Genomic DNA, 23,195 nt, shown 5'->3' with positions numbered 1-23,195 from the left:
ACCAGTCAGACCCAGGAGAGGCGCATTGGACTGCTGCCAAGAATATTCTGAAGTACCTGAAAAGGCACAAAGATGACTTCCTGGTCTATGGTAGAGATGATGAATTAATTGTTAAAGGCTATACGGACGCAAGTTTCCAAACCGACAAAGATGATTTCAGATCACAGTCTGGGTTTGTCTTCTGCCTCAACGGAGGTGCAGTAAGCTGGAAAAGTGCTAAGCAAAGCACCATTGCGGATTCTACAACTGAAGCGGAGTACATTGCTGCACATGAAGCAGCAAAGGAAGCTATATGGCTAAGGAAGTTCATAGGTGAACTTGGTGTAGTCCCCTCCATTAAAGGACCAATAGCCCTGTATTGTGATAATAACGGAGCTATTGCACAGGCAAAGGAGCCTAGACACCACCAGATAGGCAAGCATGTACTTCGTAGATTTCACCTTCTACGAGAGTTCGTTGAAAGAAAGGAAGTCGAAATAAGCAAAATTGGAACTGATGACAACATATCAGATCCATTGACTAAACTTCTGCCGCAGGCGAAGCACAACTCGCACACTGCAGCTATGGGAATCAAGCATATTGGAGAATGGCTTTGATATCCCTGTTTAATGTTTTAAAGTTTTAGAGTTTAAATCTTTGTAAAACATTATTGGTTAATCATTCACAATAAATGAAGAGAATTCATTTTTTCCATTTAATTTGTGGTTTATTAAATGATGAGTCCCTTCAATTTGACGATGTATTCAAGATAGACTGTCAGGACCAGTCCTGTGACTAAGAAATGTCTATCAAGTGAACTTGAATGTCAAAGGTTGAAAATGGTCCCTAGTCGGAGTTTTCTATAAAATCGGACGCATAGAAAACGTTAGACGACTAGAATGCAAGATGACTAGTAGTTCTGTTTCTTGAACTATGTGGACATGGCAATGTCATAATCATTTGCATAGATACTTACTTTGGGAAGACTAGTATCGGACAAGACCTATGAAACTTTACTGTAAGAGATGAAAATCTGTCATAAGTAAATTTCATTAAAATTATTAGACACTAAATCCTCAATACCTGAGTGATTTGAGATTACTTGTTTGAGAACTGGTTGCTTTGACGTTGACCAACCGTCGCACCGTAAAAGGAGGCTATAAAGGCAACGCTCAGGTAATCACCTATCAAACGAAGTCTAATCTCAAGATCGCAAGATTGGGATTGTCCTCCCATAAATAGGGATGAGATGCTTAAAAGTTGTACAAGACCACTCGAAGAGCTAGAAACTGTGAAATGCATGGCCGTGCTCGGATGAATCATAGGCTATGATTATCTGTTTATTTGATCAGTTGAACTCTGAAACCGAGGAACACCTCTGGACATAATAAGGATGACAACTCTTACCTTATGTTCAAGAGCAAGCATCGAGCGACAAAGGAATTAGGAAATGCACACTTGTCCCTAAGGACAAGTGGGAGACTGAAGGAAATAATGCCCTTGGTCCAAGTATGCATTCAATGTTAAGTCTAATAAATGCGGTTCAGTATTAATTAACAAGTTAATAATTCAGTGAGATCAAGTGAGCTGAATGCCTGACTAGAGGCCGCTTCAGTTCAAGTGGAATTAATGATATTAATCCACAGCTTACTCTTGACTGAACCCGTAGGGTCACACAAATAGTACGTAAACGGATCAAGTATTTAATGGCATTAAATACTCCATCTATGGATATTCGGAATCGACGGATCTTGGTTTCAGTGGGAGCTGAGATCGCCACAGGCAAGAAATGAATACTCCGGAAACGATGATATTGCCGGAAACGGAAATATGGATCGTATGGGAAATATAAATATTATCCAAGTCGTAGATGTTGCCGGAAACGGAAACATGGTACGTATCCGAAAATATTATCGGAAATGGAAATATTGCCGGAATCGAAAATATTGCTGGAAACGGAAATATTGTCAGAATCGAAAATATTATCGGAATCGGAAAATAATTCCGGAAACGGAAATATTAAATATTTGTTCGAAACGGAAATTAATTCCGGAATCGGAAATATTAAATATTGTTCGTATCGGAAATGAATTCCGGAACCGGGAATTTAATCGGAAGCGTATCATACGAATAAGCATCGGACGAGGCCTGCCGGACGAGGGCCCAGCACGAAGCCAGGCCATCGCGCAGCAAGCCAAGCGCGCCACACGAACAGCCAAGGCCACGCCAGGCCCAGCGCAAGGCCAGGCCCAGCAGGCCATGGCAGCGCGCGCAGCGCGCACAGCAATGGGCTGCAAGCATTGCTGCAGCTCGCGTGGGCTTGTAGCTCGCGTGGGCCGAGCGGCCGTGTGGGCTGTGCGTGGGCATGGCCTACACGCTTGCGGGTCATGCTCGTGTAGAGTTTGTGTTCACATACGAAACCTAAAGAGTATAGGATTTGTTTAATGATTAAAATTCCTAATCCTAAAAGATAAATTAATTAAATAAGAATTCTACTAGGATTCTAATTTAATTAATTCGTATCCTAGTAAGATTCGATTACTTATTCCATGGTCTATAAATATGAGTTAAGGGCTCATAATTTATATAGAGTATTTCAAGTATTCAAAGTGATTTTTGAGAGCAAAAATTCAGTCATACAATTGCCTATAAAGTGCCGAAAATTCTAAGTACCTTAAGGGCGATCCTAGTTGGTCAAGCTTAAGGCGGATCCGGACGTGCTGTGGACTATCTACGGAGGGACGACACTTGGAGTCCTAAAGACTTGTTCTTGTTCGGTTCGGGCGCAGCTAGGGAAGGCACGCAACAAAGAGTATGCATCTAAACTATGATAAATGATTATGTGTAAATAATATGCTTTCCTGGCTTTATGGTTTTTTTATGAATTGTCATATGTATCATAACCTTACAGCCTCAACCTCCCACAAATCACCTTTGTGATACACTTATATAATGTATTACAGCAGGAAATTGGTCTGAAATCACTCACATTCTGAGGGCATTTAGTCTTAGGAATAAGAGTTATGACAGTATGATTAGGCTCCTTTAGCAGTTTTCCATTATTGAGCACATCCAAAACTGCATTCACCACATCATTCTCCACAATGTGCCAAGTGTCTTTGTAAAAGAAAGACTCAAGCTCATCAGGTCCAGGTGCTTTCACACCAGGAATAGAAAATAGAGCTTGCTTCACCTCTTCTTTAGTATAATTGGCATTTAGAATATTTCTATGTTGTTCAGAAACCAGAGGACCCTCTTGAACAACTTGCCTAATCACTGGTGTCCTGTGCTCCTGATTCTTCCCCAACAAATCAACATAATGGTCTACGAAAGCTGCAGAAACAGAATCAGGTGTGTCCCTCCAAACACCATCCATACTATGAATACTATACACCTGGTTTTGAACATTTCTACTCCTTATACTTTGATGAAACAAAGCAGTATTCTCATCACCAGCTTTAATCCACTCTATCTTGGCTTTTTGTTTCAAAAATCCACATAAGCTTGATGTTGTATTTTGTAATTCTGAATAGCCACTAATTCCAAATCAGCAAGCTCCTGATTAGCAGGATCTAAGTGCATGGCTTCCTGTGCAGCTACCACAGCATGATAAGCTTTTAAATCACTTGCCTGAATGTCTGAGAACCCCTTTTTATTGAGCTCTCTAAGAGCCTGCTTAACTTTCTTCAATCTGGTAACAACACTATACATCTTACTTCCATGAACCTGTTGATTCCATTGATGTTGCACAATTCCAGCAAAATCTGGAGAGGACTTCCATATAGTGAAGTATCTAAATGGTTTTCTGCCTCTTGTGTGTCTTGGATACATAGTGATCAACCCAGGTGAATGATCAAACTCACCCTCAGTCAGGAAACAAGCTTCTGTAGAACAATAAGCACTTTGCCAAGCTGGATTAGACAGAACTCTATCCAACTTAGAAAAAACTCTAGCTGCCCCATATTGCTTGTTGTTCCAAGTAAACAGATTACCAACACACTTGATATCCTCCATACTACATCCATGCATACAAGCATTAATGTCAGTAATTTCAGCATGCCTCACAGGGGCTCCTATTCTTTCTTCAACCCCCATCACACAGTTAAAATCCCCACATAATATCCAAGGATCCTGAGAATTCAATTCCATCAAAGTTTTCCATAAATCTTTCCTCTGGGAACTATCATTAAAGGCATAAACAAAAGTACAGAAAAAACTAGTCATGCCACTAACAGGGGTAGCATGACAATGAATAAGCTGGTTTGTTATAGCAACAATGTTCACTGTAAAACAACCAGGCTTCCAAGCAACAACAATTCTTCCACCATTGTGAAAACTAGCATTACTAGTAAAACACCAATTCAAAAAAATGTTCTGGTAAAGCTTACCTAAGTTAGCAAGCTTTACTTTATGCTCCAGGAGTCCAACCAATCCCACATCATGCCTTTGAATGAACTTCCTCACTTCATTCTGCTTCTGAATGGAATCGATGCCCCTGACATTCCAACACAAAATTCAATACATTAGGGATAGAAGGGTCCCCCCTTCCAACTGATTCACCAATATGTCCTACAACTGCAACATGTTCAACTACACCCTCACCATCTTGCTGAGACAACAATAATTGGAAGGGGTTATCAACCTGAGTTGGTTGAACACTAGAAGTTCTAACCCTGATAGGTCTACGAGCCCTCTAAAACCCTTCTTGATCCACCACTGGTTCCACTTCAGTAGCTGGAACAGGGAGAGTGCTCACTCGTTGCTTCTGAACCCACACTCTCTTAGTCTTAGTCTGTGTACACTCTGCTTCCACATGGCCAACCAACTTGCACCTGGTACACAGTGTAGGTCTCCATTCATAGTGTACTGGCACACCAACCATCTCCCCATTTTCATCCATGAAAGAGATTTGATCAGGTAGGGCCTGATCCATATGAACCTCCACCATTACCCTAGCATACTTAATTTTGTCCCTACATGTGGTAGCATAGTCTCTCTTAAGAGGCTTACCCAACTGATTCACAATTTTGAATAAAGACTCCCCCCCCAGTATTTAAAATGCAGTTACAACTGAACCCAAATAGGCCCCATTTTCACCTCTTCCTTCTCCATATCCATGTCTACCCTCCATGGCTTCAGAACTAATGGTTTACTATCAAAGAAAAAACGCCCAGCAAGCACTTTATCCCTTGATTCCATTTAGTAAATCTAACCAAATAGACACCCTTCTTCATCATCACAACTTTGTCCACTTTCAGGTTTCCCCAAATTCTTCGAATGAAACCCTCCATCACATGGATTGGGGGATTTGTACCAACAACAGAACACACCACAGATGAGTTCCAAAAATCCACTTCCTCCTATATATCATCTAGTTCTATTCTAACAGGGGTAGTATTCACAACAGATTCAGAAATAGGTTCAGCAATAATCACATCATCATCATTATCACTCATAACAACCTCCTCAAACTGCTGTAAAATGGGTACAGTAATCGTACCTATATCGTCGTTCGATCGATCTTTCATCTGAGCAGCTGAACCATGAATAACCTGCATAAATTCATTGAATGATTGCCTAACTTCGGATCGTAGTTAAAGCTGCTGCAACCCCGATTTCGGCGTGAACACCTCATTTTCCAATCCAAAATCAAGTGCCTCCACCCCCAAAATTTCATCAATTGGTCGTGTACGAAGAGCCTGAGTATCCGAAGATGGTCCTGCGAGCTTCCCTCTACCATTTCCATGCTTGCTCCCCTGAGATTTCGAACCAGTTTTTCGTGCCATGGCTACGGCTCACATTAGCTTAACATGAGCCTAGAGAAAACTTGGAGAGAAAGTCAGGAGACTTAATTTATTTTTCAAGAAATAATAAGTTATACATTAGAAAAACATATAGTACAAACATAAGGGAACAAAATTAACAGGCATTTGAAGTAGAATATAACATCTGACAAAAAATACATTCAATCAAAAGTTCCTTATATTGTACGGAGTACTTAGTGTTTCGATTTCTTATTAGATTGAAACCATAATTACAGAACATTGAATCTAATGAATTATAGTTGAGTCTTAAATATGGATGAAAAATAAATCAGTTGGGGAAATTGGAAAACGCCAGGCTCCAGTGACGTCAACTTAAATATTAGAAAGATAAAAAGAACCCAAAATTTATATATAAAATATGGTCAGAGTCCCTAAGAAAACCATATCGGTTCACTATTTAAAAATTATAATTCAAACCAATCCGGTTCACTATTAAAAAAACTCAAACCGGTTTATTGATTTTTACTTCAAAGTCAAAATAGTAGCTAGTTTGGGAAATAGAATTAAAAAATAATTATTTTGGTAAATAAAATTATAGAAGTAGCCAATTTAGTAAAAGATCCTTACTTTTACGCAAACACTTTTGTTTCTTGGGTGCACTTCACTCGTCGTGCACTCTAACCCACATTTTGGTACGTGGTTGACTTCAAGACGATTTACATTAAGCTAATGACAGATTTTTTTTTTATAGCTCTTAATGAATAAGATTGGATCTAAATCATGTACCTAATCTCATGATAATAAATTAGGTCTACTATGTTTCAATATAATATTAAAACGAATCAAAATTCTTCGTCACGGTAATAACTACTCCGGCAAATGACTTGTTTATGAGCAAGTAGGCGCATGTTATAATTTTTATTAACAAAATGACAAGTAGGGTGTTCTTTACTTTTCTTAATAAAAAGGACTCAAGGATTAGTCCTTCTTTTTATATATAAGATAGTGAATCATGAAGATGAATGGTCAAATGGAGCCGTGGTTAAATAAATGAAGTGAGCTCAAGCAATTTTGAAACATACATTTGCTCGTTCATAAAAGTTCATGCACTACTAGATCGTTTATTCATTAAACTGCAGAGCTATTGTAATCATAATTCGGCTCTTACCTGCACTTCGCAGGAAAAATTCCCATAACCTAGGCTGAAATCCCATGACGTTTTTAGTTTTGAAATAACTGGACTTCAAGAAAATTAGAGATAAAGAACTGAAAATAAAGATTGATGGTAGCTTTTGTTGTGATGATCAAAGCTTGAAGACTTGTTCTTTATTTGTTTCGCCTATTTGCATTAAAAACATACATATGCGTAGTACTCCCACCGTCCCACTTTTTGTTTGCCCACACCACTTTTGTCTCTTCTTAATTCTACTCAATTCAACTCAACTCTTTGGCTCTGTTTGGTATGGCGTAAAACGTTTTCATGGAAAACGATTTTGTTATTTTCAATCATTTTACGTTGTTTAGTTGGATAAGGGATGTAAAACAATTTTCCATTACTCTCTCAATGGTGGAAAACCCTTTTCCATTTGAAATGAAGGCAAACCACTTTTCCTTCTTTCCTCCTTACCTCCCTCTCCTTTCTTTCCCTCAATCTTCATCATCTTCTCCCATATTTCTTTAAGGTACCAAGGAAAACTAGTTTGGAATTGTGTTTTCCCTTGAAATATGTTTTCCATGGAAAATTATTTACAATGAAAAAGTTTTACGCCTTACCAAACAGAGTCTTTGTGAAGCACTTTTGATACATTGGATAAACAATAAATGGAAGAGGGAGTACGCAGTAACAAGAATGGGAGATACAGGCTGTTCTAAGATGACATCGATGTGATGACTGATGAGTGAAATATTATGTTTTGGGCCTTTTAGGTTTTAGACGTTTAGCTGTTAATGATATAAAGCAGTTGTATTAAACTGAAAGTATAACCGTATAAGCATCACCCGCAAATTGGAAAAAATGCACTACAAATCTCCGGCTAAATAGTAGGCCTGAATATACCAATATATTGTTGGAGTTTTATTGACGCATCTAATCTCAGACATTATCGACTCCGGAATTCATACAAAATAAAATTATATCACCAAATTAACATGAATTACATTAATTAAAAGTTCCATGACGATCCATACAACAGGGTAATACTCTTGGGTAAAATCATGTAACTGAGATTCATAAAGCACAAGTGTCTCTAACACTAAGTAGCCAATTATCCAACAAATGAAAGGTATATACTCTTACCGTTGAAACACTTGAAAGCGCCAATAAGAAAGGTAAAAATGAAAATAAAAGTAACGTGCCTGTACATCCATTTTACAAGCTACAATCACCTTTAAAACCTTTCACCCGCTATAATCGGCACCGTAGAATTTGTCTTCTGGATAGTAATCAGCAGTTACAGTGTTGCCACCAAATTTTCTTCCTCCAAGCATGTTTTTTGCACTAGCACAGGCGGAAGTATCAGCATACTCCAAGAACACCTGCAAAGAAATTATTTGCACCTCAACAAAATGTACAGTAACACCAGTGCGGTGTAAAACAGCTACTCGGGAGAAAATCCGTTCAAATTATAGTACTTGAAAAATCATCTAAAATGGCTATGATAATGATAATACATAATATAATGACAACCCAACAAGGTCTTGTTTCGAACACAATATACTGCATAACAAACTACAAACAAATGACAAACTTGAAATTCAATTATATAAGAAAGATATTTACCTTCCCAACACCAGGAATCAGTTTCCCCTCCATATCAGGTCGAGGAATAACAATGTTTGTCAAGTCCCCTAGGCAAAGTAATAATGCTAATTAGTTTCAGCTATAGTGAGAAATATTTTTAAAAAGAAACTGCTACAAAAAAATCAGGAAGATTGTCCACCAACAACAAGAATTCTACTTCAATGAGCAAAAAGTCTGACTATAGTCCTAAAAGCATAAATGCCATTCTGTGACTTCCATTATGCACAAAGTAACTAAGACGCTTAACCACAAATATTTCAACAGAAGATTACAACATTAAGAAGAATATTCCCCCACACCTTACTGGCTCACTTCATTCTGCTTTTAATAGCACATAGCACTATATAGCCAACTTCTAATCCATCACACAAGCAATTAGTAATTGGAACGGGAAGGCTTAAAATTGAAATTAGACTAATTAATAACTGCCACCTTCCCTGACATAATCACTTTGTTAAGCATTCTACAAACTAGTCAAAATTGGGGAGGGTAAACATAAATACTAGTGAGTAATCAAGACGGGGCAAGGGAGAATCGATATTCCATAACAACACTTAAAAAAGAGAGACATTTTAGATGAGAGATAGAAAATAGCAATCATAGCACTCACCAAATTTACCACATTCATCCCGCATATCTTCTAAAATTTCCTCATACTCATTATCATCTCTCAGTTCGTCAACAGTTACCACCTTGACAATAGCATAACAAAAATAAGGCATTGAAAAAATGCATTATAGTACTCACAAATTAGGAAACAGAAAACTTAGAGCGGTCACAGATACCTGATTCAAGCAAAGAATTTTTGTAGGACTTTCTGTGGTCCCCATATTAGGTAATGTGACTCCAAGAAGATTGAAACCACTAGCTTCTATAGCCATTTTCTGTAGAGTAAATTATGCTAATAGATTACAAACAACTCACAAAGAAAAGACTAAAAGCAAGAAGCCTCAGAGTGGTAGGATTACTTTACCTGCATGGCTACATGTTGCTGCGCATGAGCCAAAAGATTTTCATGCTCTAATTTTGCTTGCCCAGTGCTGCAAGTTCATAACAAAGATTTAAAACATGTATATAGGACAGAAGGATAATCTGGAATCTGCACAAGTGCTTAAAATAGCAGTGTCTATCTCTAACGATTCTAAGCATTCATTGTCCTGTGATACTCCGGGACATCAAACAATTAATTATAGCCCTATTAATTGAAAATTAGATTTTAGAGCAATAGTATACACTATTTCTAGCCACAGTCCTACTGAAGACCCTGTATTTACTTTTCAGTTAATTCACTTGCAAATATAAATATTTTCTACAAAATAAAATCTAATAATCTCAAAAATAGATACCAAAAGACAGTAGCAGCGAACTAAAAAATTTCATATTTGCTTGTTTGATCATCAAAAACAATTCAGCAAAGTTTGCTTGACAAAAATGCAGGCTTTTATCAATGCAGAAAATATGGTCATATCTCACATACAGAGTATAACATTTATCTAAGCATCAACATCCAATGGAAACACACATAAACTACTCCGTAAAAAAATATTCAGTAGAAACATATGTAAAACCCCTAATTAAGTTGCCCACTATAATATCCCCGGGAGGGGGGGAGGGGGGTGTTGCAGAATATAATGCATTTTCGTTTCTGCTAAAATAATTATCACAGGCCAGCCTTCAAACTTACTCTATGACACAGCAGGTGTGTCTTCAAATTTAAATGAAGTTTTAAGCCAATGCACATTTATATAAGATAGTCTTACACGAATCCTTCATAAAGAAAAGCAAACTTAACAATCATTATTACAGAACTTGTAGCACCAATACTGCTTGTTTGCTTGACTACAAACGATATGAGAATATTCTTCAATCTTCATGATAAGTTGGTACCAAATGACAGATGTATAGAAACTAGTTCATTAAATAATTATATTTACTTCATTAGATAATTATGTTGACACTAATATTTTTTGCAGTCTACAAATCGCAGTACATCTACATCGAAAAATTCACCACTTAATTGAAAATTTTGCACTGGAGATCTTACAAAAATAGCCTCCTTTTCAGCTGAACGTGAGTAACAAATTAGCACAGTCACCTCCCTAAGGAATGGTGCTGCTGCTACGGTGTTGATGTTGCTAGCATCAAAATCCACTAATCTCGAATTAAGAAATACAAGCTTACAAATTGAAGTTCTCACTGAAACAGAACATCAAACACTCAAGATTCTAGTAATCTAGTTCACGGTCAACGTACCTGACAGCAGCCCTTCTTACAGTTAAAGTTTTATCACCCATTTTTAAGCCGTTGAGGGCATCACATGCAATATCTGTCACTGCCGAATCCTGCAATATTAGCAAACAAAAGGAGTAAAGGGTTACATGGACAATCACCCAATCTCAAGTTCATCATTACCTAAAAGTAAAAGGACCGGACCGGAAAAAACCCGGTTAAGTCCGGTATTGTCCGGAAACCCGTAAACTAATTTATTTTTTTCACTCTCGGCGTAGCAGCGTTAATACCAAAGTGGGATTTAGGGTTATGGTTATATTTCCTCTCGCAGTAGTCCCGCCTATCTACACTCAGTCACTCTCCCTCCCTCATTCTCTTTTCTCAATTCAAGATCTCAAGTGTACAACAGAGCCTCTCTCTGTCTCTCTCTCTTTTTCTGCTTCAATTCTACTTTCCCCATTTTCTTCATCTAATTCCATGTATGTTTGCAACTGTGCAAGAAGAAGAATTTTCAGTTATTTACCAGATCTTGGTTCAGGTTAGAGCTGTCACATTAATGGTTCGGGTTCGATCCCAGCAAGGCAGCAATGGCAAATTGGCGATATTTCTATTTCCTATTTTAGTTCTTCCCTTCAATCATTTTACTTTCTTGAAAATTAGCTGATGATAATTTACATTATCATATTTACAATAAATTGTGCATAAACTACGAAGGAGCATTTGCAGATCTGATATCATGGTCTCTGCAATCTGTTACAACTATTATGCAACCATCTTTATGTTTATTGACCGCTGGTCTGGCATACTTTCCTCTCCTGGTCTAATGAACGATTGAACGCTGCTGTTTTCACGCGATTGCAACAAAAACAAGATCAACAGGTCCAGAACCGGTCTGGTCCGGAATTTTCAGGACAGGACCGGTCTCCGGACACGAAAAAATCTGGATTCTGGATCCGGTCCGGACCGGTGCACAGTCCTACTTTCAGTTCTAGCAGAGTCCGAGTAACATAAGTGCAACGTAGAATCCCAAAAAAAAGCAGAACAGGAAGTTTCTATAAACCACCAACTCAGTCATCTAGCACATAAACAGTAAAATAGTAAACTGACCTGATAAACACAAAAACCATAGCCTTTTGAATTCCCTGTGTCTCTATCCTTCACAAGGTCAAATGCTTTCAGAGGTCTATGATAAGCAAAGAGAAAAGGTAAATATGGCTATTTATAACACCCACAAGAAAGAATGGAAAATGCCATTAGACTATGAAAGAGTAATTAAGAGGAAAAAATTATTAAAAAAAACAAGGAGTTGTCACAATTTACTGAGTACTAGAACTCAATCAACAAGCATTAGAATTAACAGCTACATACCCAAATGACTGCAGTAACTCTCGCATCTGATCTTCATTAAAATAGTAAGGTATTCCACCAACAAAAATACGGTCAGGTCCTTCTGTTCCAGCTACAGCACTGATATACAAATTACAGAATCATCATTTCGGTAGACTTTGAAAACATAACTTGCATAACATTGCTATATGCAAAGGACAAGAAGAAAATTATATGAGAAAAAACAAAAGCATTTACTTTCAAGGAACCGCTAGATAATACTACCCCGTCCAACTTGAATGACCTTTCAATTTTGAGATATCATAGTGTGCTACAAAATTGCACAAGTTATGGACCAAAAAGAGAGATTAAAGGACGAAGAAAGATGATTAAGGAAGAACAAATAATGATATGATTGTATTAATGATTATCACAGTGGAAATCACCGATTACAACCTAGCCAATCTTTCGAGAGGAATGCACACTCCTAATCTAGTCTTACTACTCACTTTCCACAATATTCAACATGTCTTTTCCTTTTTCTAATGTGCTCTATATATAACACTTTTTCACTAACTAGCTCCCTAACGTATTCCCCAAGCTACCCATAACTAACTTACAAAGATACTACCTAAAGTGCCCCTCTCCACAATATTGATTTGTTGCATAATGTCCCTAATCTATTTATTGGTAGAATTTTTATTCATTAGTTAACATTATTAGCCCCACTATAACTTTATTCACTTTTCTGGTAACCTTTTATTCACTTTTTATCATCTCCTGCGGTCCTACCCCACCTTGCGTGACCCATTCTATTTGATAAACCGATCACTCTTCTATCTCCTCAAAGTAAAATCATGCACACGGATGGCCCCCCTTCTAAATTCTCTTTGGTTACCGTTGCTACAGTAATTGAGTATTAACTTATGAAAACAAAGGAAGTAATATCTTACCCATTATTAGTTCAATTAATGGAGTGGGATGTGGAAATAAATAAATTAGTAATTCCAAGGCACAATCTAGCTTCCATTAAAGATAACCCAGAGACAACAATACAAGGCAAATACTTACATTGTAACATCTGATATAATAGGCAATGTTACTTCATCTAATACAAAATAACAAGTGTATAAAATGTTTAGATGACATCCATATTTTGTGATGCTTAATTACGTATTTAAAATGATTTATCCGTATTTTTCTCCTTCGATAAGCAACAACACACTTTAATTGACTATAAATAAAACAATAAAAGTGTATACAAAATTTTGATGCCATGCATTAGATCATCATATCTGCGTGTAGAACACTATTCTCTTTCAAACATCGCAAGAGTAAAACTCACCCTGGCACAAGGCCGACAGCAGCCAGATTTAGATGGGGGCTTGGCAAACTTGGGCCAAGGGCTGCAGCTAATGCTGGATTATAATCGGTAGGTCTCTTCACTCTCACAGAAACCCCCTAAGATGACAAATAAGAACATATAAGCAGTTGATAAATAATATATGCAGTCAGCATCTCTGCACTGCCACCATTGACCAAACCAACAAGCACCATAAATCAGGAGAAACAATAAAAGACTTTGCCATATTAGTTGGTCACCACCAGATAAACCAAAAAATAAATAAATCTTTCTAAGCCTTGTTCCATCCATGCAAAAATATTGTCTAGAACTCTAGATCCTTGCATTTCTAAGTTTAAGAAAATGGAAGGATGGCCTAGCCTACAAATGCAAAACACACCGCATGCTGACCTGAACTATCAATCCAGCATAGAAGTTAAATCTTTCACGCTATACATAACTAGAGCTTCATAAAATAAAAGGTGAAATAATAAAGAATCAAAAGCACATGACAAGACAAATTAGACAATCCTATAATCCTACTGTTAAATGAAATACTTCCTCCGTTCTTTTTTAGTTGACACACTTTCCTTTGGGGGGAAGTTCTTTTTAGTTGACCTACTTCTTATTTTGGTAAGCTTTGCAATGTAAATCTCCTATTTAACCCTTACACGGTTATGTGGGTATGTGAGGTACATGATAGGGATATTATTGTCTATTTCCTATGTCACCTTTTCTTAATATATGTGCCACAATAAGGGTGTCATGTCAACTAAAAAAGAACGGAGGAATTATGGATGCTTGGAAAGCCTGAAATAATTGTCTTTCTTGAAGAAGGTTTTTTCCTCTAAACAAGCAATGGGGAGGAAAAATAGCCAGCAACTTAAAAAGGGATGGGGCAAGCTGCCCAGGATGGCTCCATGTGAACAAGGATGTGTTGCACAAATGTTCAAATTCCAATATATGATCAATCAAAACTTACCTATGCTCCTTAAAAGTTGGAAGATGGATAGGAAACTTGGATGACCGTTTTAAGGTCATAGACGAAAAACCTATAAATGGTCCTTTCCAATTGAGTATCAACCCCACTCAACCTAATTCCCAGTTTGCTTTGGTATGGGTAGATACGGGTTAGCGGGATGGCTAATTTGAAATTCACTGGAGATACTGAGACCATGGTTCGAAATACTATTTTACAGAATATGACCTGAAAAATAGATGGAGGTTGAAGCGTAAAAACCTTAATAACTACTGTAGCACTCACCGCACTTGATTTCAGATTACCCAAAAAAACAGTGAAAATGAGAGAGTTGAAAAAAAGAAAAGAGAAGGAAAGGTTGAATACAACATACTTACTGTTGTATACTTGTATTTTTTTATATATAAGTGCTTCATTCGATATGGACACAAGAATTAAGAAAGGGAGTATAAGGTAGGGAATATCAAAGGTGCCCATGTGAATACAAACAAAAGAGAGAGAAAATGTGGGGTAAAATGGTAAATATAAAATGTGTTTAAGGGCATAATGGATATTTGGTGTGTGGACACATCAAAAAGTATGTGAAAGCATGTCATAAAAAGAAGAATTTTAGGTATTTACTACCTTTAAAATACACCACTTTTGTATCCACTACCTTACGAAAATTTTATTTTAATTTACTACCTTCAAGTTTGTTTTTGTTTGGATCACTACCACTTTACAGTTTTCTCATTTTAAAATTAAGATATCTTTTTCGTTTCTTAATCGTTTAAAGTGATTCAAAACTCATTTTTCTCTTTTGTGTGTAAGGATCCATAAAGATTTTGCTTTTAAAATTTTGTAAAAGGTCAAACGAATTAAATAATATTCATAAAATTTTAAAATATTTGTGAATAGCATACGAATTGTCTAGAAATCTCGAAATCCCTATAGAAAAAGGAAAATAACGAACTTATAATCACTTTAAACGATTAAGAAACCAAAGAGATATCTTAATTTTAAAATGAGAAAACTATAAAGTGGTAGTGATTCCAAACAAAAACATACTCTAAGGTAGTAAATTAAAATAAAATTTTCACAAGGTAGTAAATTCAAAAGTTTATTTTAAGGTACTCGGTAGTAAATATCAAAATTTCCTAAAAAGAAATGATGCAACTAATATGCAAATTCCAAATAAGGCAAATGGTGCAATTAAAAAAACAAAAAAAACAAAAAAAAAAAAAAAACAGAAGGAAGTATATAAACCATCCTTTTTTAGTATAAAAACTTCACTAACTAAGGCAACAATGTGAATCACAAAATGGAAGGTGAATGAATAAGATACTGAAATGCCATCAGATTCACTTTCTCTCTCTCCTCTACCATTGAAAGAAAAGTAACCGGACTACAGCAATGAAAGTAAAACCGAACATCTCAAGAATTAATTTCGAAGATTAAACATCTCATTTAACAGATCTAGGGTTTAGATTTGGTACAAAGATACCAGCAATTCAAATTGCAAACATCACCGAATTGGGAAGCTGACAAACTTAGAATTGGCTCGTTCAAACCCAAACGAGACTCACGAGGTAGGTGCAAATTAAGTAACTCTGACCACATTCAACAGTTCAGCAGTAGTGTAAGTGTGTAACTAAAACGGTGTGTTTTGGTAGTTTGAATGGACATGGGAATTATATTCGCTACTTAGTTAAGGTAAATTAGTCCACTTATGTAACCATGTCCCTCGTACTACACACCTTTGCACATTCCAGAACGTAGTTCTCAGAAGGGTGAGCAAATCCAGAAGAAAGATAGGATAAGGGAACGGAAAAGGAATAGAAGCAAGGAATGTTCTTGCCTCAAACGAAATCCCATCCAATGCCATTGCATTGGATGCTTCTTCAACAGATCTCATTTCTACAAAAGCAAACTTTTTTTCATGATTGATGTACACATTGACAACTGCATCACCTGTAATTAAAAAACATGTTAAAATTGGAATTATACAAAATTTCCTTCAGAATAGAATAGAGAATGGCGTAGAATACTACCTCCATTTCATAATGAACGTTTTTTAAGGGAGTGTTTCATAATGATCTTAACAGTTACTATTTACTATTTGCACAAATATGAAAACGAATGAGAGAGTGTGCGTAAAAAGGTGGGTGAGTGTAAGAAAGTATGGATAACGTAAGATAGGGAGTATAAAAAGGTGGGTGACTGTAAGAAAAAAGTGGATAAAGCAAGAGAAAGTGAGTGGAACGGTGGAAATGTTGTTATGAAGAGGAGTAAGATAGTAAATTTCCATGTCCAAAAATTACATAAAGCACAACGTTAAGATTCTTACGAACATTATGAAACAGACTAAAACGGAAAGTGTTTTAAGATCATTATGAAATGGATGTAGTAGGTAAATTAATCGATCTAACTTACCAGGCCCAGCAGCATTTCCACCAATTGCTGTCATAACTTGGCTGAAGAAGGTGGCTATTGTCTGCAAAAAATCAAGGGGGACTTTTTAATAATGGTTTACAAACTTACAACAATGACAAAGTTGCACGGAAAAAGAAAAAGACTAACAAACAACTATAAAACTAACAGCAGTTGCTCGTTATAGAATTGCTTGGAACAGGATCACTTTTAAAAAGACAATATTTACTACTGAATGACAATTATCCAATTCTAAAAGAAAATGAGTAAAGTGGCAGGTCAAAAGCCACCATTGTATGAGTGCATTGCCAAATTATCAAGCAAAAGAGCATATTCATCATTTACAAACAAAGAAGTTACAAGAGTATGCAACCAAATTGAAAATCCTAAATGTTCTAACAGCCCATTATCACGTCAATGTTCGTGATAAAGCTACTCCACCCCCAAACATGTGTTTTTCTTCATAAATTTTCATTAATACCATGGAGTTACGGGCAATGGCATGACATTCCCTAACAAAAATACCCATATGTTCATTACCAGCATTTATTACCTACCAAATGGGCCATAATTTAAAATTGTGCCTATGAAGTCAAAACTCAAAGACCTCAAGCATTCTCAACCTTATAGGATTGCCAAGTTTGCATATTAGTGCCTACTTACTGTAATCACTTGAGACAAACACAAGCTATCATGAAGTTTTGTCAACATCTAGCTAAAAAAAGATAATTCAATAGATGAATAGCACACAGAAACATATATAAAAACAATACATGATTTTCTGCTACAAAGGTTAGCTCTAATCTTTTATGTTTCGGTTTATCCACGAAAGAGAAATAATAAAACCATTAATAAAGTTTTTTATTAATGTTTTGCGGATCACGCCAATACATCAAAAGTTGCCATGAAGCTCAACTAAAAACCGCTAATCTCACCATTGTTGTATTCTCACTGAGGCACCTCAATCTTTACTTACTTTTTGGTACCTTGTGTTTCAGACACTTCCCAAAAGGAATCCTCTATTCCGTTCACAACTATAATCTGGCCTAGAAATTTGGTTCAGTAACTAGGTCTTTTACTATACAACTCAATTTTCCTTACTACTTAATACTTATCAAAAAGATAAACGACGAAACACTGCAGATAATCTCTACTTTACTATTACTATCTCCACAGAACAAGTATCAGCAATTCAGCATGCAAGAAACCACTATACATATCAGATAAAGATAATGGCACAGTTGACAGCCAAATACGTTCATTGATCAAATGATATGCAACTATTTTAAAATTTAAAGTATCTCAAAGTACAAATCCAAACTTCAGAGTACCTTGACAAAAATATACATAACTTAAAGAGATCTATTAAACAACCTATTTTCTTTCTCTATCATACTTTATATAGTACTCCCTCTGCTTCACAATAAGTGCAACACTTGATGATGCGCGGAGTTTAAGAAACTTATTTGTTCTTATTATTTAAATACTTTGTACACACGTGGGTACTTGATATAATAAACAAAGATGGGTGGGGTAATATTTTATTTACACATAGAGAGTAGAGAAATTAAAACAAAAGGTGGTGGGTAAGTGAGAGGAGAAAGAAATAATAAAAGAACAAGAAGTGGGGTAAGTGGAAGGAGAAAGAAAAAATACTTATTTGCCCAAAATAGAAGTGTTGCACTTATTTTGAAACGGCAAAAAAGACTAGTGTTGCACCTATTCTGAAACGGAGGGAGTAAACACTACCAAAACTTTCATTCACATCAACTATCCTTGATATTTGCGCAAAACTTAAATGTGAAGATTTTGTAAGGATGGAGGAAGAACATAACATAAAAGCTGAAAGTGTAGTTACTAAAAGAGAAGAGTGTATGGTGTACCTATATGTAAAAGGGTAAAACTCCTTTTGTGCTTATGTCCTTCACACATGGAGTTGGCTCAAAGATTAAAAATTATTATACATTTTCTTATTCTTTTTGGTTCTACTACAAGGAGTTCTCCCACCGCCTTTGGCCAGGGGACTAATCTCCCGCGGGAGTTTGCACGGGTACCTCGATGGGCAGCATCCCTCCCAGTTGAGGTTTTTTCCATACCCAAAGCTCGAACCCGAGACCTTGGTTAAGGAGCAAGAGGCCCTTAACCACTCATGTCAACCTCAATTGGTTTCCTCCATTTCTTATAATTGCATCATTCGCCTTATTAGAAGCAGCATATTAATTGCATCATTCCATTTATGGTATGATTTCACATGCTTTTTCATGTGTTCACACAACAACACTCCCTACGTCCCAAATTAGTTTTTACACTTTCCATTTCATCCGTCCCATATTAGTTTTTACACTTCTATTTTGGGAAAGACCCCACAATTATTTTAACACCTCTTTCTTTCCACTACGAAAAAGTAAGGGCCCACACCCTCTTACATTCAATTAAACTAATACCCCACTATCTAATTTCACATCTGCTTTTCCAATAAATTAATATTTAATAACCAAACAACAACTTATCTCTAAAAACTGTGTCATGATAAGTGTAAAGACTAATTTGGGAAGGAGGCAGTACCTATTTCGCCCTTGTATTCATTTTTAATTACCATTGTTAACCACTTTTTTCTCTTTCTTTTGTTTTTATTCACAAGGCCATTTTTGGTATCCTCAACCTTTTACTCCCTTCCTTAAATCTTGTGCCCAGACTAAGTTATGCAATTATAAGAAAAACGGAGGAAGAAAATAACAAAAAGATTGGATGTGTCGTGGAGTGGGGAGTTCTTTACAGTTCATAACTCGTAATAAACATGTAAAAAATTTTTGAGACTACTTTCATAGGGATGTGTATAAAAGATAAAGGGACAGAGAGGACATTAGGCAAGAGTGAACAACATATTTAAGAAGACACGGCACCGGACTCCCTGCTCCTAATATACTTCAGCATGTAAGCAACAAATGGTACAGTGTACAACACTGAAATAGTGCAACCTGCTCATTAGCTGAAGGAGGAAGCCCACCAACATAGACTCGGCGAGCATGCCTAGTAGCCTACAAAAGAGAAAGAAATGAGAAAAGAGGGACAGAATACCACCTAAAGTCATGATTAAGGTGAAAATTAAAGTACGGAGAGTAGTTTCTAATTTACCTGTTGAGTCATAAATTGTGCTGGCATCAAAGGGAGGGACCCCAACTGATTTATCAGGGAGCGACCAAAAACAGGGAACACGAATTAGATTCTCTTACGATCAAAGAAAAGAAACCAAGGAACCAGGTAGAGATAGGTCCATGTGCACACCTGAGCTGACCCTCCAGCAAACATATTCTGCGATAGCGCTGACATTGGCTGAGGCATACCTGGTAATTGATCTACAAATTAGGTATAAGGGAATCCGAACTCAATTTATGTGATCCCACTCTGTCAGTAAGCAATAGCAAGATAGTTTTCATGTTACAATAAACTATCGAATATAAATATATTCTCCTAACATTTAATGCATCAAAGATAATAACCTATATCATACCTAAGCAAAAGATCATTCGACAATAAATAAGAGATAAGTTCCATCATGGAAGAAGCTGGTGATTATTTCGTAAGCTACCAAGGACAACAGTTGTCAGTTGACGGCGGACAGGATCTCGCTAAGCCTTGCAAGAAATGGTTCCGTTGAACACAATAGCTACAGTGCTCATGTCCATGAGTAGCACAGTTGGACAAGTAAACCAACATTGTCTTCCTTACCCACACGATAAGCATAACAAACAAACTAGGAACCACACACACAGCCAACAACACAACAATGATTTTCAGTTTTTATGGATATTGACACATTTATACAAAGTAACATAATAAAAACAAGATGATTACATTCTCAAACTTATGATCCTAACCAATAAGTTCAAAAAGATGGTTAACTGGATAAATCAAACAGATAAAAGCTAACCTTGTACTGGAGCACTGGACATTAAGTTGCTTGCAGGCGGTGCCATGTCAAAGCCACTTGTACGCTTACTGCACACATGTAAACAACGCATTAAAGCCTAAACATCGCCCTTAGCATACAACAAACAATGAAAAGCGTAAAAAATGACTTGCAATACTACAAAAAGAACAAGAAAACATCCAAGGAAAAAGGACCATCAAGCATAACGCTCAAGCCTTCATTGGCACTAGGCAGAAAAAAAATATAACTTGAAACCTCAAAGATGCATAAATAAGAAGCAACGGACCACTCAAAAATCACTTTCAGTAAAGAAGTGCAAACTAATTCCAAGTACCACTTCAGATGTTCTTGAACCCTCACCAATATACATCTTCTTGAACATACACGACAACAGAACCCCATTCCAAGTTTCCAACCTACAAAAAATGTGTACTTTTTATGCCACATTAATTTTCCAAAGCTATTAAGCTTTATAAGACTCTTAGCCACAACCTATCCTCGTTTCACATGCACTCACAGGTCTAGCACGGTACGTTACTGATTGAAACCTCGTCAAAATAACTAAGGCTGGCATATTCAAAAGTAGTAGGCAGCTTATGATATGGTAAATTGAGCAAACAAAGGTACCAGAAAATGTTGTATGTTAGATTTCAGAAGACATAAAACAAGTATAGATTATGCTAGCTAGAATTTCTGGTACTTTGTATATTAGATTTGAGAAAACATAAAACAAAAACCTAAATCAGTTTCTTGTTTTTTTCAAAACATCAAACTCAAATTGATACTGAACAAGCCCAAAACTAGTGTAGATTATGCTAGCTAGAATCCTATACCTATGACAGAGACCTTAATGCAACATTCTCATCACTAAAATAAAATTTAAGGAGAATACAGACAGCCCCATCTGTCTAATGAATGCCTGGTGACTAAAGTTCTTGATTATACCATAGAGCTTTAAATTTAGTTTACCATGTAAACCAAGGAACATTAAAAAATAAAATACCCAGCCTGTAAAATAGAGAACAAAAGAAAACAACTTTAAACAATCACAAGATTGATGACTCCGCAAGACGACAAATCAATCGTGAATACCTCTTTGATTGAGATGGTGAGCGAGAACGTGATCTACCTCTATGCCTCTTCTCTCTATCATATGACCTGAAATATAAAACACTATCAAATGAAATGTATAACAACAAATCTGTATATGTACAATCTATGGCATTATAATGCATTCCACTTTCCAATATAATGAACAAGCAATACAAATACCCATCATACAAGTCCAACCAACGGCCAATCGGCTATGAAAACTATATAAAGAATATTAAAAAAACAGTTAAAAAGATGATCACCTGTCATAATCACGGGCCTCACGGCCCCCATAATCTCTTCTTCTTTCATCCCTTCCATTTCTATCTCTATAATCCCTACGATGATCATCACGGTCGTTTCTCCTATCCCGTTCTCGGTGATGCTCCCGTTCTCTTGACCTCGGCATCTCATAGTCTAGATCCCGCGACTTATGCTGAGGAATGAAATAATGAGTCAATTACTGAGAAGAAATTTAGACAATATTGACATAGTTTAAGTCACACTTCATCACTCAAAGCTTGTCCTTTGGAATAATTACACAATGCACTTCGAAACATCATAATTGATTGGTAAAACACCATGACATTTCTGGGTCATTCTTCAAATTAAAGCAATTACCCCCACAAAAAATATTAAAGACGAGTCAAAATTTTAAATTAAATGAAGCTAGATTTGCAAAATAAGAAGATGAAAAAAAAAAAAAAAAAACAAGATGCAGCATAAAAGATGAACGAATTCAGTCGCAAGAACAAGAGGCATTCAATAAGCAAAATTTGAAGGGAAAGAAAACGAAGAAGGGAGCTAAAGATGAACCTTGTGACGGGAGCTTCGATCATCAGAACTTCTTCGAGGTGAAGATTTAGCATGATCGCCACTCATACTTTCCGGTTGATTGTTGTAATCAGTCATCTAAATTCAATTTCAGAAACTTGCCGAAAAACCCTAACCCTAATTCAATTTTTGAAATTGTGTAGAAATTATTTTGCCTTCAACGTTTATGTTGCGAAAATGCTTGGGTTTAGGTAAGTAGGTAACTACCAACTACACACCAGAGGCGAGTAGGGGTGCTTATGAACTCACCGAACTCGCGAGCTACTCGAACCCGACTCGGTCAAAACTCAACACGAAACAGCTCAACTCGAGCTCGAGATCGACTCGGAAATTTAACGAGTCGAGTCGAGCAACTTGATACTCGACTAGAAAAGCTCGAGAAGCTCGAATTATATATACATAATATATACTTTTTTTTCTTCCTAAAATGGATGAATAAATTATTAAGGACAAAAGAAAATCTAAATCGTCCATCTAGATTATACTATTTGGCAGTAAAAATATCTTCT

General features: G+C 36.5%; 2 protein-coding genes across 5 annotated transcripts; both read right to left on the bottom strand.

Moving 5' to 3' along the window:
• Window positions 1–3,465: 3,465 nt before the first annotated feature.
• Window positions 3,466–5,178, bottom strand: LOC110789393 (uncharacterized). Its single transcript, XM_056832148.1, has 3 exons — window positions 5,077–5,178; window positions 4,680–4,993; window positions 3,466–4,474 (listed from the first exon to the last, which is right to left on the bottom strand). The coding sequence occupies exons 1-3, from the start codon at window positions 5,176–5,178 to the stop codon at window positions 3,466–3,468; spliced, it is 1,425 nt and encodes a 474-aa protein (XP_056688126.1).
• A 2,696-nt stretch (window positions 5,179–7,874) lies between these two features.
• On the bottom strand, window positions 7,875–22,888 carry LOC110789395 (splicing factor U2af large subunit B). Of its 4 annotated transcripts, none has more exons than XM_056830618.1 (18): window positions 22,669–22,888; window positions 22,116–22,288; window positions 21,853–21,918; window positions 20,761–20,828; window positions 20,115–20,185; window positions 19,965–20,009; window positions 19,808–19,867; window positions 16,833–16,893; window positions 16,258–16,370; window positions 13,445–13,560; window positions 12,142–12,240; window positions 11,881–11,956; window positions 10,798–10,886; window positions 9,518–9,584; window positions 9,330–9,428; window positions 9,155–9,236; window positions 8,524–8,591; window positions 7,875–8,279 (listed from the first exon to the last, which is right to left on the bottom strand). In XM_056830618.1, exons 1-18 carry the CDS (start codon window positions 22,762–22,764, stop codon window positions 8,142–8,144), a joined length of 1,587 nt encoding a protein of 528 aa, XP_056686596.1. In that variant the 5' UTR covers window positions 22,765–22,888; the 3' UTR covers window positions 7,875–8,141. The 4 variants fall into 4 exon arrangements, with proteins under 4 accessions (XP_056686596.1, XP_021849746.1, XP_056686597.1 ...); XM_021994054.2 differs by having other exon boundaries at window positions 20,115–20,173; window positions 22,669–22,886; XM_056830619.1 differs by lacking the exons at window positions 22,116–22,288; window positions 22,669–22,888 and adding an exon at window positions 20,341–20,583 and having other exon boundaries at window positions 21,853–21,921.
• Between the last annotated feature and the right edge of the window lie 307 nt (window positions 22,889–23,195).

This window comes from Spinacia oleracea, chromosome 6 (genome assembly GCF_020520425.1).
Source record: "Spinacia oleracea cultivar Varoflay chromosome 6, BTI_SOV_V1, whole genome shotgun sequence".
Classification (NCBI taxonomy): Eukaryota; Viridiplantae; Streptophyta; class Magnoliopsida; order Caryophyllales; family Amaranthaceae; genus Spinacia; species Spinacia oleracea.
The sequence above is the reverse complement of the archived record's forward strand: the minus strand, read 5'-3'. Positions and strand labels throughout refer to the sequence as shown.

What these genes read in the sequence shown, in the direction of transcription:
- LOC110789395 (XM_056830618.1), bottom strand. Translation starts at nt 22,764, where the DNA reads ATGACTGATTACAACAATCAACCGGAAAGTATGAGTGGCGATCATGCT. An exon ending in TCACCATCTCAATCAAAGAG is followed by an intron (nt 20,829 to 21,852) that starts GTATTCACGATT and finishes ACATGTGTGCAG; the next exon opens with TAAGCGTACAAGTGGCTTTG. An exon ending in GTAAGAAGGGCTGCTGTCAG is followed by an intron (nt 9,585 to 10,797) that starts GTACGTTGACCG and finishes ATGAACTTGCAG; the next exon opens with CACTGGGCAAGCAAAATTAG.
- LOC110789393 (XM_056832148.1), bottom strand. Translation starts at nt 5,178, where the DNA reads ATGGAATCAAGGGATAAAGTGCTTGCTGGGCGTTTTTTCTTTGATAGT. An exon ending in TGGATATGGAGAAGGAAGAG is followed by an intron (nt 4,994 to 5,076) that starts GTGAAAATGGGG and finishes ATTGTGAATCAG; the next exon opens with TTGGGTAAGCCTCTTAAGAG. An exon ending in CCAGTGGTGGATCAAGAAGG is followed by an intron (nt 4,475 to 4,679) that starts GTTTTAGAGGGC and finishes TTGGAATGTCAG; the next exon opens with GGGCATCGATTCCATTCAGA.